Raw genomic sequence first — 19675 nt, 5'->3', positions numbered from 1 at the left:
CTGTGGATAATCTTCTGTCATGATGTGTTCTTCAAAGAAGGGATGTGGATTGTTCACAAAAGAAACAACTATTGTACACGTTATCACAAAACAAAAATTAAAACTTAAATATTTTTTTAAAATTTTAAAATTTTAATTTTTTTAATTTAACTTTTTTTAAAAAGAATAAAATAAGAGTGAATAAAGTAAAATTAAAATTGTTTTTTTAGAAAAAAAATTAAAAGATAAAACAAAATTTAAATAAAAAAATAAAGAATGATTGCTCTCAAATTGAGATTCGTAACAACCAAGTATGAAAACCAAAATCTTCGACAACGGCGCCAAAAACTTGTTAACCGATTGGCAAGTGTACCAATTTTATCACAAGTAGTAAAAATTAAAATGGAAGTCCAAGTATCGAATCCATTGAGACTTTGGTTGTACTTAAGTGATACAAATTCAATTATTAAGCAATGAAAAGAAAGAAAAGAAGATAGAGACAACAAATTGTAAATGTGAAATTTGAAGTTAAAAGGGCAAAAGGAAAAGATAACAAGAAAATTAAACAATAGCTTAAATGCAGAAGATGAGTTCAGAATATGATAATATTGGGGTCTAGCATGCCTAATTACCCTTGATGCAATATTAATGGTTTTCTTTATTAAATTTTTTCCCAATTTCCACCCATATCTACTAATATACTCAACCTGGATCCCTCACGTCGAAGAACCTAATTTATGTATTCTCTCTCCCAAATCCCTTTGCAAAGATGGAATAATAAACAACATTATGTGTAAAGATGTATGCAGAGGCACAACAAAGTCACTCTATCCCTAGAAATACAATGTTGAGATGTTTTTTTTCCAGTTCTTTAGACATTACAATTTCTCAATGAATAACCCCTAAAAACAGATGCATGGATGGTCAAACCACACAATAACAATGAAAAGTAAGAAAGAACAATAGAAATTGAGATTACATTAATAGATAAGAAGATCAGTTACATTACAATAGGGCTTTGGCTGCTAGGCTCCAACTGAGAGAGTTTAGCCTCTCATAGTCATGAGAGACTTTATACTTTAGAGGTTAATAAAAGAAGGTGATGGATGACTAGTAACGAGCAAAAAGGGGAAATGACTAAGAAAGAGGGTTTCCCCTAAGGGATAGATCCTGGCTTTGGATAGCTCTGAGATTCTCTGTATTTTTTTCCTTCTGCTTCCTACTTTTCACGCTGATTTCGCGCTTAACACGGGCTTTCACGCTAAGCGTACATTTGGGCTTCGTTGTGAGCTTTTCCGTGCACTAAGCCTGAGTTGCGCACTAAGCATGGACATGCGTTGGGCTTGTCTTGCGTGCTAAACAGACTTTTCAATACTTCTAATTTTTTTTTAAGACTTTTTCTTCTCGTTTTTGTATCAATTTTTCCTCTAAAACACTTGAAATCTTTTTCTTTTGCATTTTGCTAATAAAAAATAACAAAGATGTTATTTTTTTTATTACTTCATTAAAAAAAATAATAAAATAAAGAAATTATACTCATTTATTAATCCAAATTGACTATCAAATTAGTTTATATTTTGAAGTTATCAGAATGCAAAACCTGGGGTTGGGATTCTGGAAATAGTAAGACAGGTCCACCTAACGTTTTTTTTTTATAATAAAAAGCAGGATCATTATATGGTAACCTTGCACCTAGTTTATTTATTGTAAATTTGTAATCGTAGCCACACTTTTTGTAAAGGACATCGAACGTCTTGTATTGACTTAGGCACGGTGGAAGACCTGCGCGGCTTATGCGCCGTAGCCTCTATCTTGAATTTTGTTCTTTACCTTTTCAAGGAGGAAAACATTTAATTAGTGTTGCTGGATTATTAATCTCTCTTTTCTTTTCGTTTGATGGGGTAAGTAATCTTTCTTTTTTTTGGTCATGAGTATCCTTAATTTATTAGGTCAGACATTTATTTTACTTATGGTATATGACTGCCTCTAATTCAAAAAAAATTATACAAGTGAAGATAGAATACAGATTCTATCATTAGATATTTAACCACCACATCAATCCTATGAATTGGATAATATTCTTTTAGAGCTAGAAAAAAATTGCTTTAATTTGATTCATTTAGGTAGTATTATTCTTCCCTATTGGTTGTAAAGATAACTACTATTGATTGCAATAATATATGAATATGAATGCGAATTTTATACTAGTTTTTTTTGTGGATCAAAATTAAATTCATGGGAATCTTCTGTAATGATATAGTATTTTTTTTTATTTGTAAGAATGTTAAACTAATTTAGTTAGATTGGCTTGATTAACAATATATCATATTGTATTATGAGGTAAAAAAATAGTAGTAATAATTTTATACAAAATTTAAAAGGATCGTACCAAGGTTATATCTTATTAAAATACTCTATTATTATCACATTCTAAATAAAAAAACCTTTATTTGACATTTACAAATAAAAAATAAAATATGTTTTAGGTCTCAAAATTTCAAGTAAAAAATTAGTCTTAATTTTTAAAAACGATAAGTTTCCTCCTTGTATTTTTTTTTTTATAACTAGTATGGGTTACCTATGCTGGCTATGCACCGCACGGGTGAAGTGAATAGTAGATGAAGTTTTTTATTAGTTTAGAAAAACATATTTATTTAGATAAAAAAAACTTCAAAAAGTTATTACTTAAGTGACAAGACATTTCAAAGAAGGTAAATCATGTAATTCAAAACAAATTACAATTCAAAATGAACTATTTTTTTTTTTAAAAAAAATCATTTACCTTTTTAAAATAATATTGAATTCAGTATTACATCATGCAGTTCAAAACAAATTACAGTTTAAAATAAACTATCCACTTCTATAAAGGGAAAAAATAAGTAAAAGAGAGAAAATTTTGGTATTTGAAATACTGAATGGTTAGGAAATTACTTGTTTTAAAAATAGTTTTATAATGGTATTTAAAAAAAGGATAAATTGAACATGCAAACGATATGAATACTTTAGATTGAATTTAATGAAGTGATTATCTTTTTTTTTTAGTTAGTCTCCCGATCCAAATTGTAATTCATTTTTAGTTTTATCTAACAAATAGAGGCGAACAACTCCCCTGCAGTCCCCTCACATTTCTCCTTTTTCTTTTGGCCAAAAAAAAAAAAAAACAAATAGAGCTGAACAATATGATTATGCTGAATGTGTTTTTATCTGTTGAAAAAAATCCAATCCCGAAGTCAAACTTTCCTTTTATTTCTATTTCCATTCACTTTATTTAATTAAGGTGCAAGAAACAATAAATGAAAGCTACTGCATTTGCAAACAAGCTATTATATTATGGGAAAAAAGAATATATGTCTATATATAATTTTTGGGAGTACACATAACTGATATGAGCATGAATCTGTACAAATCAAATTATAATAGCTACTACCATCTATTTGTATAATTTGGATTATTATACACACAAAAAAAAGAGTATTGTCAATTCTAGTCCTTAACTACTTAGCTTTAGTTTTTCCAAGTTGAAAATCTTAATAGTTGAGTTCCTTTGTACTCCAAAACTAGTTCATTGTCATGTTGTCCTTCAATCCTGGCCTGATAGGAACCATCACTTCCTCTCAACACTTCTCTAATTTCCATTAAGATATTTTTGCTCAATTGGCAACCCTCTAAGCTAGTTTCTTCCTCAAGATGGCCTCCCCTTTTCATCTCCTCCCATGTTTGTAACCAATCAAGAGAAGAGATGCAAGGTTGCAAAAATAATTTCTCCATGGCAATTCTTGCTTCTGAGAAACTGGTTGGGAAATGTGATTCCATTGATTCTAACAAGGCTTGGTAATGCACCAAGTGCCCATCAAAAAATGACCTGAAATTCAAGTTATTTTTCACTTTCTCAAAAGCATCCCCATCCGCAAAAGTGATAATTCCCCTGTTGTCAGAGGTGCTTATCAATTCATCAGCTACCCTTAGAAACTGTAAGGCATGTTTTCTGCTCCTTACTTTTCCCATATGAGGCAGATCAATCGTGCAATTGAAGGCCAAAAACTCTCCCTTCTCACCCTTTTTGTTCATTTTCTTAATATCACTAACCAATTCCTCCACTCCTTTCTCCTCAACCTTCAACTTCAACCCACAGGATTTGGCATGCTCATAGAGCTGCCTTCTAGTTTCCTCAAAATTGCATGGACTAGAAACACATTCAGGAACCTCACCACCCCATTTGATTGATGTCAATGTCAATGTTTTGTTCATGTGTGCAATAGCCTCAATCATTGGAGGCCATTGAACACCATGTCCAATATAAAAGTCCACTATGTGCACATCACAATCTTGTGGCAAGGCTTCGAGAATTGCTGAAACAGCTGCAAAGTGAGCAATTTTCCCAATTGGGAATCCTTGATATAATGCCCTCAAAGCAGCCTCAAAGTTCTTTAAGGCCTCCCCTTTTAGATAGTCTCCATGATTTGTCATGCCTTGAGACAAGTAGAATGCAAGGCGCTCTAGAGACTCACCAAGTGGGCTAGCTTTCTGGCTTATGCACCTCAAAATCACTTCTTCTAGTGCTTTTTGTCCTTGCTCCAAGGCTTCTCCATAGGCCTTCAACAAGTGTGGAAGACTCACTTGGTTTTCGACTTCCATGTTTTCTAGTGGTAAAGTCAATGGTGATGTTTGATTTGTGGACAACTCTGACCTCACAGATGGGGTTGGACTCCATGCATTTTCCACCTCACTCGAGAAATTCTGTGAAGGGAAGAAGCTCCCTTCACTTTCTCCATGACCTTGAATACTAATAATTTGAGTATCCAAGATGGAATCAAAATCATCCAATTCCATGAGTGATGGAAGGTGCATGGTTTCTTCATTGATTGGGTATTGGATATGAATATGATCAATGGAGAAAATGGGGGAGGAAGGAAAGGGGATGGAACAAATTTCAGAAGTAGAATCCTCTGGTGTGCTCAATAGAGTATTGAGTCCACAATCACCAACATGGTCATTCATAGTGAAGTCATAAGGTCCACAATCACCAACGTGGCCATACATGGTGGTGAAGCCATAGGACTCAACACCTTGATCAAAAGTTGAGTTCATGTCTTCAAAGAATGGCCATTGGAATTGCAGATCCTCTGATTGCATCATCTTTTCTATAAGGTTTTTTTCACACTTCAAAGAAAGGGATTCTTGTTTGGGGGAGGTTTAATGGGTGATATTGTTCGACTATTTATAATTGAAGAAAGGTTGTTCCCCCTCACTTTCAGCCAAATCCTTATGTTAATTAAAATAGCATGAATTATATTTTAATGAGGCATTATCTTATTCCACAAAACTCACGCAAAGGATTGAATTAACAAATATTATAAGTTGATTGTTTTACAGTGAAACCATTTAGCTTATATTTTAATCCCTCAATTTCTTTTTGTTTGAGCTGATACTTTGACCTGTGAAACTTGGACACAAAGCTAGTCCGGGATTTCCATTAAAAGAAACACTAATACAAAGTTACATTAATAAAATAATACATTTTTTTATCAAAAAACTTTATATATGTTTAATTAGAAGTAATCTTATTTAAAACAGATAAAATTATTATAGACTGTCAAAGCTTTTTTTTTAATATTTGACATAATTACATAGTTAACGATTAAAATTATTTACATAAATATATATCAATTAATTTACGTGTTCAATTGTTGATATAATAATACGTACGTGTGTATATATATTCGAATCACATCATATAAAATAATAAAATAGGAGAATTATTGGCCAATCGTTATCTTTACATGATAGGAATAGAAAATCACGAATCACTTTCACGCAGTTTTTACAGAGTTTTATTCGAACAAGGTTGGCATGCAAAGTCTGTCTCTTATTTTGGCAGCTTCGATGGAAAGCAAAATTCAATGGGCATCCCAAGTTACCGGTGATATCACTATTCAATATTATAGTTAAACAATTGATTAGTTAATAGTTTATGTCCTTTCAACACAATTACGTATCATTTCATGAGAAATTGAACTTCAATGACAATGAAATTTCACTGCCTTCTGCATAGTCGTGTACGTATATATAGTGAAATTTATTATTATTATGTACATGCGTCCACATGGAAGGTGTAACACTCGTAAAATAAAATAAATTTTTTTATTTAAAAATAAATAAAGTTTTAGTAAAAATGATGAGATTTTTTATAATTTAATAAATAAAGAGAAATATTTTTATTAATTAAAATAATAGTTTGAAAGAAAATAAAAAAGATATTTTATTTATTTATTTGATAGGAAATAAAATATAGTTTTTTGTTATAAAAATAAATAGAGTAAATAATAGGTTGAGAGTAGTCTTATAAATAGAGATATATTATGTCAGTTCTGAGTCTTCCTCTCTCAAAAAATTTTCTTTTTCTTACATACACTTAAACGTGTCTAAGTAAAATAATAATCTCTGACTTATTAACCGTTGGATTATTGTGAAATTTGAGCACCAGGTTTGAAATTCATTTTCAAACAATTTCATCGTTAGAATTTGTGAAACAATGTCTGAGGAGAGAGAAATGGTCTTCACATCGTATCTTTCTTTTTTTCCACATATACCCAAATCGAGTCTAGTAAAACTATGATCCCGAACTCGTTAATCGTTGGATTTTTGTGAAATTTGGACACCAAGTTCGCAATTCATTTCTACATATCTTTACCATTGGGATTCAAATTAATGTCTAGGAAGGGAAAAATACTCATCGCACGTAAACAGTGGAATGAAGGCTTTAATCTCTTCTTCTTCTCTCTAATGCTTGGAAATCCTAGTAAAACAATCAGAGGAAAATCTTGAGGAATCTCAGGAAACTACTAGAGATGTCGTTATCACTGCTGGAATACACACGTGAGCCTGCTTAGAGGTAAAAGATGAGTTTATCACAATTGGAGTTAAAATGAACATGTGTAGGGATCCTTAGAGGATTAAATTGAGGTTTATTTTGGGATGTTTATTGAATTATAACTTTCCTTTGCGATTATAAATACAATATTGTTGTGTTTGACAGACCAATTGATGTTCTGATGCGAATTGGTTGATAAACTTGAGTGCTCTTAGTGTTTTCGTGTTTTTGACCTATGATTTTGATTCATTGATTTTAATATGATTATGTGGAATTGTTTGAGGGATTTTACTCCCCATGTTGTGAGAAGAACTTTGTATAAATTGTTATATTGAAATTATAAAATGATGATTCAAATTGTGAGTAAGTGACAAATTGAACATGTGATGAATGGTGAAATACATATGTATTGAGATGTTGTATGTATTGAGTTGTGAGTTATGAACTGTGCAATCATACAATTGTAAAATTCTTTAAGGGCGACGAATTTTTGCGCGATGAGTATTGTGATGGGATCCACTGTGGGAACCCGACGAGTTGAATCACTTTGAGGCGCGACGAGTTAAAATGATTTTGAAAATAATTGAGAAGTTGTGTGTATTGTATAGTTCATAGGTAAAGTGTATATGATTCATGAGGTGTGATAACATGCTACTTTGGGCTTATACCATTGTGATTGAGACCGAGCGTATGTGATAAATTGAGTATGTGTTAACTTGTAATATATATGTGTATTAAGATGTTGTGTGCATTGAGTTATGAGCTATGAATCAAATAATCACATGACTATAAGACTTTTTAAGGGCGACGAGTATTGTGATGGGAATCACTGTGGAGACCCGACGAGTTTAATGACAAGCGCGCCGAGATAAAATTATTTTGAGAATAATTGAGGAGTCGTGTGTTTTGTAAAATTCATAGATAGAGTTTGTGTACTAAAATATTTTCTGGGTTGGACCTAAATTAGGAGGGAGATGCCCTAACGGGCTTTTCGGAGTCTAGGCCTTGGGGGTAAATACACCCGGTTTGAGTGCTCCTTTAAACTTGTGATGATCCCACATGGTTGGAGCATTTTCACAAAATAGCGTGACCCTGACTGGTCTCCCTATGATTTTACCTAGTGAGAGTGACCTGACTTACTAGCGTGTAATTTGTCTTGTCATGTACTCCTAGGCACCTGACGATATTTTTCGCTGACATGGTACCACATTGCATATAAGATTGAGTCTTAGTACATCTGTTGCATAATACTTGTGTATTGATCGATATTGATTGATTTAATGATATTTTGTTTTGATCCTTGAGTACCTGAATGATGTAAATATAAATGAGACATGTGTTGTGATATGATGTTACACGACAAAGTGGTGGAATGACGTGAGTCATGTTTGAGTAAGTTATATCTCATTTATATGATATGTATATTTATGTTGTCTCATTTCTCTTTATTAGCTAGGAATATGATAACTCACTCCTCGTGTGCTATTTATGTTTGGATCATGTGATGATCTCAAATTTTGTGTTCATGGGAGCGGATGGTTAGGTAGATGACTATGGAAAACCTCGTGCTAGAGGATGCGAGAACACAACGCTCTGATAGGATGTAACATTAGGGTATAAACTATATTAATTGAATGAAGTTTTAGACAACTTTATTTTGAGTTGAAATTATTTTATTATTTATTTGAATAAGTTTTATTATAATGTTAGAAAAGTGAATATAAGTTTTTTACCATTTTGAAATGCTTTTATTTAACTCTATTTTAAAATTTTTTAATTAATTCTGATTTCTTATTCTCTTTATTATTAGTACATATATGTGTGGGGGTAGAGGGCCGGGTGTCATTCAAATTTCTTGTAATTTTTTTAATAAAAAAGGAAATGTAAAATAAAATGAAAGATATGATAGCCAAAATTTTAAAAATATTCTAAGATTTTTAAATGAAAGTAACATTACGCTTAAAATATTGTCTTCCAAAACAACATAATTAAATATTGTCTCTAAAGTAACAAACTTTTACTTAAAGATATAGTGGAAGTTTATTTGAAAATAATTTTAAACATAATTTAGCGTGCAAATAAAACGGAAGAAGCATAATAAAAACATATTTTGTTTTATATTGTATTTTTTAATTTTAGCCCGTGTACTAAATATTATCTTAAAATCGAATGATACTTATAAAAAATGTTTTACTGTTAATTTTTATTGACGAAGTATATATTTTTAATGATATTATTATAAAAGCAAATTATATCTTATGGAGTGTTTGATGAAATGAAGGAGAGAAATAAGATTGGATAGAAATGTCGTATTTTTTTTTTTGTGGGACTCACTATTTGTAGTGTATGCTTTAATTCAAAAATTTATCTTCTATTTTTATATTTTCTATTTATCTTCTCTAAATCAAACAAACACTAAAACTTATTTTCCACGGAAGAAAAAATATATAATATTGCATGAAAGCTTAATTATTGTAAATGGAGTGAACAACAAAGGTCGTACAGTTGTACTACTAAACTAATACGCGCGTACTCTCCATCCAATAATTTCTCAATCTTAATTTTGTGTTGATTATTTTTTTAGAATTTTATCTTGTAATATTAGTCAATATTAAAAAAAAAATTAAATATATGTTTAGTTCCTACAATTTAATATTTTTTTCTTTTTGTTCTTGTAATTTTTTTTAGTTTTAATCTATGTAAATATGTTTGTTTTATTTTCATCTTTAAGTGGTTTAGATAATAAAAACTAACAAATTAATAATTAATATTTATCGATAAAAAATAATATTTTTTTAATGTTGAAAACATTATCTAAACCGCTTAAATTAAAGAACAACAAAAAAAAACATTAAATTATAAGAAATAAAAAGATATTTAAACTTAAAAAATCTTACAATCAAGAAATATTAAGAGTGAAAATTTGCCTAAGAAAACAAGGAGTGGTGAGTTTGTCATGAACCCGATATTGGGTATCAGTTCCATTATGCCTTAATCAAAGCGTTTTTCCATTGGAACCATCATCGCTTGATGAAGCTTCGGTGGACCTAATTTAGGCATGGGAGGCGAATTATATGACTTAAGCTGGTCGAGGATATAATGTTGTATTTAATTATCATTCTCTTTATAATTTTAAATTTTAAAATATATATAATATTTCATTTTGGTTGTCTTTATATATATATATATATATGTTTTATTCGTATATATAAGATTTCTTCTAATACCATTACTTAGGTCATAGTTCAATATGGTCAGACATCTCTAAAAAGATCATCAGTAACTGGCTTTTGAAATTTAGGATAGGTTCTTTTACATCAACAAACTCAGCCTTCATTGGCTTGTTCGATTCATCGGAAGTAAGTTGTTGATTCATGAGATCACTGATTATGGATTTTCCTTGGTGGTCTCCACTAAATGGGATCTAATAAATAATTATCTGCTAACTTTTTGAATGTGTAGTCAATAAATTTAACCCTTTGAAAGTAATTTGAAACTCAATATTCCCCAATGATGTAAGTTAAATTAGAAGGGGTCAACAAATAAAACAATTTTATTTCCAAGTTATCCTTTTATAGAACTCTGATCTGGCATGCATACCTCAGAATCCTAACATTATTGTCATTTTTCTAATTTCTAACAGCCAAGACCAACGTCCTGCCCAGAAGCTCTTGAATTCACGATTATAATATCACATTATAATAACAGTTGCGTTAACCGGCATTCTTTGGATCTATTTGATAATTTTTAATTATGTTCTTGCTTCTTTTTTTTTTCAATTGGGTCATTTAAATTCAATTTATTTTTAATTAGATCTCTTTTGTTATATTTCTTTAATGGAATTAATCGTAGAGATCTAATTAAAAAATAAATATGTTTAAGAACTCACTTGAAAAAAAAAGTTTAAGGACCAGTTATAAGTTTTTAAATAGTTGAAGGACTTACAAAGTGATTTTTAAATTCTCTTTAGATTTTCACATTATTCTTCCCAAGCTTCTGTAGGCTGCTTTTAATTAAATTTAATATTATCACTTCAGCAGGTTTGCACCTCTCGGGGTTACTATTCTCACATTTATAGGTTCTAAACTGAATACTTATTATCAACTTATATATATAGGTTAAGTATGGGTATTCTCTATTTTATAACTATTATAACGGCTTAAATAAAATTTTTGGTCGACCTTAGGAAGTATGTTTTTTTATTTTAGTCTTTCAAAGATTTTCTTATTTTATTCCTTAAATGATTTATTTTATTTTATTCTCTATCATCAAATATCAACACTAAATTATGATGTAACAATAATCTTGAAAATCTATTAACTTATCATATTATTAAGAAGTTTAATTGATTAACAAAGCATAATTTACAAACATTATATATATATTATGTCAGATTTCTTGATGACATCACAAGTTAATCGATTATCAGTACTATTGTCATGTTAATTAACGTTGTTACTTAACGTAGAAATTAAAATAAAAAATTTAAACTCTAACAAAGTAAAATAAAAGATAAATTAAAGGACTAAAATAAAAAAAAATCCTATTTTATAAGAACTAAAAATTTATTTGTTATATATATATATATATATATATATATATATATATATATATATATATATATATATAATTCATTAAATATTTTGAATTGCTTAAAATGTAAATATTGAATATTGATGTTTTAATATAAGATATTTCTATTTTCATTAAATACTTTAACTCTTTTGTTCTAAAAAATTAACCATCGTCCTTGTTTAGCATTTTCATATTCAAAACACGATCTACATATATTATTTTTGTTCTTAAAAAAGTTTTTTTTTTCTTATATGTATCGTATTTCCCACTAGTAGTATCTTCTTTCATAGACAATCTCACTCTAAAAATAGTTAGACATTAGATGTAATTTCTCAATATATATATTTTTAAATCTTAATTTATCACATTATAAGGTATTAGTCCTCACTACTAGACTAAATTCTGTTGGTATTTTTCTCGATCATTATATTATTGTTACATAAACATACTTGCCATGATTCTCAGTTATTCTTAACTTTGAAGATAATTATAAGTTTTAGTAGCCAAAGCGTCAATCGCGACAAAATACATGAAGATTATATACCACTTCAAGATATTTGCATGAATCGAAGAAGACTTGTGCGTATTTCTTTAAAATATATAAGGTTAATATGCTTACAACTCTTTGGATCCTACATGGGAAGGGGTGTGGATTCAAAGAAAAAAACATGGGAAGGGTGGATTCAAAGAAAAAACATTGGAATGGTTAACAAAAGACAAGGTTTAAACGTATTTTAATCAAGTGACAAAGAATCAATAACTTGCCTGAATTGCGTTAATTTAAGTTAAATAAGACATAATGTCCTTATATTTGTTTCCTTTCGCTTTCCTTAATGATGTTTTTTCCCTTATCTCATACTTTATCCAGAAACAACAAAAGACACTTTATACTACTTTTACATGGATGAATTAGGTGTGAAGTTGTTATCGTTCCTTTTGAGTTCAAATACACTTAAAAATATTTTGTTACCCACAATAATTCTATCTGGTTTGAATAAAAAAAATATTATCTCAATCTTCCAAAGAAAGAGAGGAGGATTAAATTTAATAATTATTACATCATTTTTTATAATTTAATATGAAATGTGATTTTTATTGATTCAACTGTTGAATTGTATTTCTATATTATCAAGACCATTCATACCAAATTTTGTCAAAATTGAACAACAAGGTAATTAAATAATGCATATTTTAAAATATTTATATTATGTCAATTTTAATTTATATAAATGAGATAACAAATAATTTTGGATTAATACGAAATTTTATATATATAATCTATGTGAAAGAAATTTTCAATTTAACAGTAAATTTTTAAAAAATATTATCAAGTTAAAAGTTATAGAATGATGTAATTATAATTACATCGGTATAATTTGATTTCTTTTCTTTTATATATATATATATATATATATATATATATATATATATAGATATTTTGAGATGTTAACGCATTCCAATCTTATAAGTATTGCCAGAAATTTGTTTAAATATAATGGATTTCGTCTCTCATATATTGAGAAATTTCATACTCCTGGTGTATTAAAAAAAATACTCATGTATTGCTTTGAATAATTAAGAATTCTTCTTTTGACCAAGTATTATCATGTATGGCTAAGTTAATTTCTCGAAGAATTTAAAGAAAAATGTTATTTGAATATAAATGAGATAATAAAAAGTTATTTCTTTTAATTTATTATATATTTTAAAAAGTTTAATCTATATACGATATCGGTGTAAACAATTTTACATTATTAATCAATAAAAAATATGATAATAAAATATGATTTTTAAGATAATTATTATAAAAATCAACAAATTTATTATACACGATGATTTATAATTAAATAATTTTATAAAAATTTCTTACACTATCGATGCATAAATTATATATACTATTTTAAAATATCTATACAAAAATGTAATAATAAAAACTATATATTTAATGTCACATACGATATAAATAACAAAATGATAAATTCTTTGAAATTAATTGGCATACAATGTAAACCTCTCTAAAACTTTATCTCTCTTTTTTAAAGGTAAAACTTTACCTTTTTTATAAATAAATATCCTTAATTTTAATTTTGTATGTTCATACATTTTTTTATTAGATATGTGCATACATTTTTCAACAAAGAGTTAAGACTACCATTTAATAGGAAAGTTAAAAGCGAAATACCGTTGAATATTTTTGCCTTAATTAATTCAGATTCGTTTCAATATAATAATTAATGAAGTTGCTCTAAGCCACTGTTTTGGTGGATTTCTTAATTAATTTCGTCCTTTATTTTGTTCAGCGAACTATATTAATTACATTATATTGACTTTGGAATGAAGTAGAAGTTTTAAAGCAGCATCTCTCATCTCTCTAGTTATATGCGTATTTTTAAAGTTGAAATATACTGCTTCTTATCCAAAAGATAATCACGATCTTCGCAAATTAGTGAGTGTGTGACATTAAGTTTATTGCAGATTCATATCTAAAAGATAAGCACACAAACGAGATGCAAACAGCCAAAATATGAATCAACGTGTTTACGTAGCGTTAATGTTAAGTCTCAAGACAGTTGCATGACAAAGGAATAGGACTCTAGCTATTGAATTTAATCTTTTGTTTCTTAAAAACAATTAATTAATTAAAATACCGTGAAAAGGCCTTATTATAGATTTTTTTTTTTTAGCGAAGGCAAATGAATTTGATTTATTAACAGCTCTGCTCAAAGGCAGGGAAGAAAGAGAGATATAATTAATGCATAGAAATACTAGTCATCCTATAACAAAAATGAGGAAAAAACACCAAGACAATAACAACAAATTCAAATAAAACTAGTTCCAATTCACAGTCCTATGCTCATGTTGATTGAAAAACATCAATTTGATTGTGGATTCTGGGGAAGTTCATTTCTCAACAAATCTCACAATTTCTATTTGAAAGAGAAATGACAGATACAAAAACCCAACCCTAACGCATAATAAATGGGTGGTTGAGAAATTCTCACCAGGTGCAAAGCAATGGATCGGATGAGTATTTTCAACTATTCATATTTTTTTATTTTTCACAAATATCATATTTCATATGAAAATGGAATCCTATTTGAAATATTATTGTAAGCATCTCTTTTAATAGAAATTCAATCCTTAATTTATTTGTTGTGAAAAATTAATATCTTTTGTTAAATTCAACCCCGTCTTCATACTTAATGTTTAGTTTTAATTTTGTGAATATATAAATATTTTATTTTATTTAAATATGTGATCTTATAAGTCATGCTAACAATAAGAGTACTTTACATGATTTGTAAAAGATTATTGTTTGAAATTAAAAAAAAATCATTTTATCAAAATAAAAAAGAAAAAGACACAATATAAGATGGTTCACATGTTTTGGTAAATAGTTTAATTAGGAGTTTTTTAATAAAATTTTATTAAGCTAGGGTTTGTTTTCATTACCAAAAAAATATCATTTAATAAGAAACAAAAAATAATCATGTAGACTCTTATTAATTAACAATATTTATGAGTCACTAAAGTACCTTTCCATTCAGAGGTGACAAATTGGATCCAACCTAGACAATTTGACCCAATTCAATGTGCTAGGTCAAGGAAGGAGTTGAATCCTGCACGTCCTTCTTTGTATCCCTTTTCTAGGTAAAATTATGATAATACCCTTAATGAAACCCCAACCCTAACTTCTCCTTCCCTCCATCAGAATCCAATCAATTCCCTCCCCCCACTTAGTGCACACGCCCCCCTTGCTTCATCGCCTTTCTCCGTTTCCTCTCTTGGTAAGTCCTTAATTACTTCCTTCCTTTTTCTTTCGTTTTGAGTGGGTGTGGCTTTTGGTTTTGGGTTGGATGGGGATGGGGGTGGGTTCCGGTTTGGATGGGGGTGGGAGTGGGTTTTGATTTCGAATGGGGTGGGGTGGGTTTTTCCAGGCTTTCCGAATTAGCCTTTTGGAACAGGCTTTTCGAAATAGTCTTCCGGAATAGCCTTCTAAAATAGGCATTCTGAAATAGTTAGTCAGGAAGGTTGTTTTGGAAAACCTATTCTGAAAGGCTATTCAGGGGTTTCTTTATTTTTTATTTTTTAAAACTTTTCAGGTCCCTTCAAATTTCATTTAAGATTATCTCTCATAATTATTTTATGGATTCAATTTTTTTTTTGTTTATGTCAATAATCATCCATTTACTAAGAAATATATTAATGTATTGTACATTTTGTTTTAGAATTTGTATGATCACCCTTTGTTCTTCATCAATATTATAATATTCAATCATGATCGACTAAAAAATATATTCATCCATTGTAAAATTTGTTTTAGAATTTATATGACCACCCTTTGTTCTTCATTAATAATATATTTTTAAAGTTAACTTGGGAAGATAAAGGTGGAACTTCATACTTCTTTATGAAATCAACTAGTATTTGAGATTGTAGATTGGATAAATTCCCACCACTAATACTTAATGAAGAAGGTTTAGGCATTGGAAGTCTTTTTATCCTTAATTAGAACTGGAAAGAACATCTAAATACTTCATTGCTAGGGTTAGTGTGAGGTTGTTTAGCCTGTTTATGCATCTCTATTAGTCATGCAGTTCAACTAATTTAATTCTTGAGGTATTAAGAAAGATATTAGGATAATTAGGCTCTCTCATGTGAAGAATCATAGTTAGGGTACATTAATAGATGTAGGTGATATCTAGGGTAATATTGAATAGAGAAAAATTAATTATATCACATCAAGAATAGTTTTGGTAGGAAAACCCCCAACATATTCAAATCATGCATTCACAATCCTTCGCCACTCCCAGTGTTTGTTTTTCTTACTTAGTTATAGCTTAGATTAGTATTGTTTGATTAATTCACGAAAATGCTTCAAATTACACTTTATAAATCTATTCATTAATTGTACAAAAATTGGATATACATAATCTTGAGTACAAACAAAATTCTCGTGGAAACGATACTCGGTCTTACCATTTTAAATTACTCTTTGAATGAATTGACGCACTTTCCAATGGGTTAATATACTTGGATAAATGCTATAATTTGATTTTCATTTGAATTGTTCAAAATATTTGAAAGTTCCTAAGAGAATTTGTCTAAACTTGTATGAATTTATATTCATATTTGCAATGCTTTTAACCTATCTAATTGTAGAATCTAATGATTAAAATTTAATGTTTAGATGACGCGTACAAAAAGAGTTAGTTTTGATGGTGATGATGACAATGACAAACACAATAGGCCAACAATGTCTGAACAAAGATGACATGTAGAAGCTCAATAGGTGGACCTTTTGGAGCAACATGTGAAAGTAAAGCTTGTTGAGCATGTTGACCAAGTCCAGGTTTTGAAGAAGTGGAGCTTGTTGAGCATGTGCAGCCTGCAGACTAGTAGGAGTTAGAACTACATGTTGGGTTTTTAGGTGGCCCTAAGGAGACGTCATTGTTGACCTCATACGCTGATCATGTGGTGTGGGAAGTATGGGGTGATATGGTAAACTACTATGTTTTTTTGAATATCTAAAATTTATTCAATCATTGAAAGTTTTTTTTGTTTTGGGACTTATTTAGTAATTATATATGTTGTTGTATGAGCGTGGTGAGCATAAATTAGTATCATATGGGAGAAAGTTGTAGTGAGAGATTGTGTTACATGAGCAGATACATGATGTGGTCAAAGGGTCTAGTTTATTCTCATTGACTGCATGCAGCTATCAGACAATAGACAAGGGACTCTTGCTTGCTTTTGCTGAGAGATGGCATAAAGAGAAAAACACCTTCCATCTGCTCATGGGAGAAATGACGATAACACTTGATGATGTGGCATCGTTACTTGACATTACCATTACTAGCGTGTTTTACAACTGTGAACATATGGATAAGGAAGCACCTATTTCCGTGCTTGTGGAACTACTTCGATTTGAATATAAGGATTCCTTTGATGATGGTCTTGTGAACATTAGTAGGGCACGAGGTGGCACCAGAGGTGGGTGTCACAGAGGAGGACATTGATAGTTTTTGGATTGTATTAATGCCCATATTGTCTATTTACTTATTCGCTTTATGTCTATGTTGAGATTAACTGATCAGTTGTTGTAATTGACTTATTATATTTATCATTAATGAATGTATGAACTTATATCTTTAGTGAATGTACGAATTGAGAAATTATGCATATGTAATTTATTTAGAAGAGGATATGTCAAATTTTTTAGAGGAATAAGTAACTACATAAAAATGGTAAAAAAGTACATGAACATAATTGATTGCAGCAGAAATGACCAAAAATGTTACATAAATCAATCATCTCCAAGGTTGACATAATCACATCTAATAGCTATTATTGTGAAAATTGTTGTATCCGACCAACATAAGGGGTGACCCATTCTTTTGCTAGTGGATAACATAGTGTGGACCACAACACATCAAGCCCTGGCATTAGACAATGATATGTCAAATATACCTATATAACATAATTAAAAACATAGTCACATTGTGAAAGTCTACTTTAGAATATGTTATGACTTTTAGCATAACAAATGGTTTACTTGAACAAAATAATCCCCATTAACGTGACCCATGCATATGATATGATGCACAAAATTATCTTTTTGAGGTTGAGTTTTGAGCGAGAAAAAACTGATGGTTTGCTTCAACTACAACAAAACAAGAACTACATTGTACTGACTTGCAATAACATACCCCATGTTAGATACAATCATCCATTTATCCACACCAACATGCTTAAATAAAACACATTGAATTCGTATGGTGTGAAAGCTAAATTAAAAAATCAATCATCTCTACGTAATAAAACACCAACCATTGAGACATGATCAATGAGTAAAGATTGCTTTATTTGATAGAAGCAACCATATCCTCCAAAGATATTTGCACACTCGTCATGCCATAGTCCCAACTCTTTATGCAAATTGTTATGGACTAGAGGCCAAGAACCTTTACCTATACCAAGTAAAGCTGCAACTTCCCAATACCCACAATGACCATCTGATCTTACATCTACAATGCCTGAAATATACAGATGAATGTTTCCATAGAATTGATCTAACATGAGGATCTTTCTCTTGCGTGTTGGTTGTTGGGATGAGATACTAGGTGACTTCCATGAAGATGAACTATCATGTTGCGAATGTAATGCATCCTCATGCTTAAAGATGGAAGGATGACGCTTCGTTGATCATTTAAATTTACTCGCACGTCCCTTTTGCGAACATTTGGTTTTAACCTTGTCAACATATGGACACATAGAAGCCATATTAGGGAATGCATATTCATGAAGTTTATTTTTTATAGTAATCTTGCCAACTATGTCAACCTATTTCAAACATTTTGTTATAGCATCAAACACTTGTTGCACAAAAAACTCTTTGTTTAAATTAGTAGAACCCATGCAATTGAAACTTAGCCTGGTCTAGTACAAATAAACTACTTGAAGTGGTAGGCAAGCCATGTGTAGATCTTACAATGCATCCACAACGAGACATGTCTACACCAATAAACTGCATTTTGTGAACCTTATATACAATATGTTTTGAATGAATACCTTGAAACAAATCTACATAGTCTTTTATATAATTGTACATTAACAGTATGACCGACAACGTGAATGCTATGTTCAAATGAGGCTTTAATTTCATTATACTACATAATGATCATGGTGTTCATTGCATCCCAACATTTACACAAGTCTCATATGCTAGTTAGGAGCAATCACTTCAACGCTCAATGGGAAAACTCAACCCTACAAAACAAGTTTGCAACAAACATCATACCCAAGTTAATTACTTGTTGGTTGTTGTGTTACCTAAGTACATGAATTTATTTGTTCATGCCTTTACAAATATTTTCTTGTGCGGGATCAACCAAGTTTCTTTGAGATAGGCAACAACCTCATGCCAAGGTGCACAGACAACTTCAAATTATGTCAAATGATCTTCATAGGCACACTCTGTAGGACAATCTATAACAGAAATCCACACCTCCATCACTTGATCCCAAGTGTCTTTGGAAGTTACATGTTGTTTGCACCTTGCTTTGACATTCTTATCAATATGAAATTAGGGCAACAAATTATGTGAATCAAGAAACACAATTTTTACTACATTCATCAAAGTTAGGTCTTTGTTTGTTACAATCACTTTTGGATTCATCATGTTTGCGAAAAAGGCCTCTAAACCTTTCAAGTGCCCACCTAATTTTTTTTTCACGTTCAACTTTCATG

The 19675-nt window shown here is 30.0% G+C and overlaps 1 protein-coding gene across 1 annotated transcript; it reads right to left on the bottom strand.

The window, feature by feature from the left end:
* Positions 1-3293: 3293 nt before the first annotated feature.
* On the bottom strand, positions 3294-5162 carry LOC100784347 (protein NODULATION SIGNALING PATHWAY 2). The gene has a single exon (XM_003552222.5). The coding sequence runs from the start codon at positions 5113-5115 to the stop codon at positions 3484-3486; it is 1632 nt and encodes a 543-aa protein (XP_003552270.2). The 5' UTR covers positions 5116-5162; the 3' UTR covers positions 3294-3483.
* Positions 5163-19675: the final 14513 nt, after the last annotated feature.

Source organism: Glycine max, chromosome 18 (genome assembly GCF_000004515.6).
Source record: "Glycine max cultivar Williams 82 chromosome 18, Glycine_max_v4.0, whole genome shotgun sequence".
Classification (NCBI taxonomy): domain Eukaryota; kingdom Viridiplantae; phylum Streptophyta; class Magnoliopsida; order Fabales; family Fabaceae; genus Glycine; species Glycine max.
This window is presented reverse-complemented; position numbering and strand designations above follow the sequence as displayed.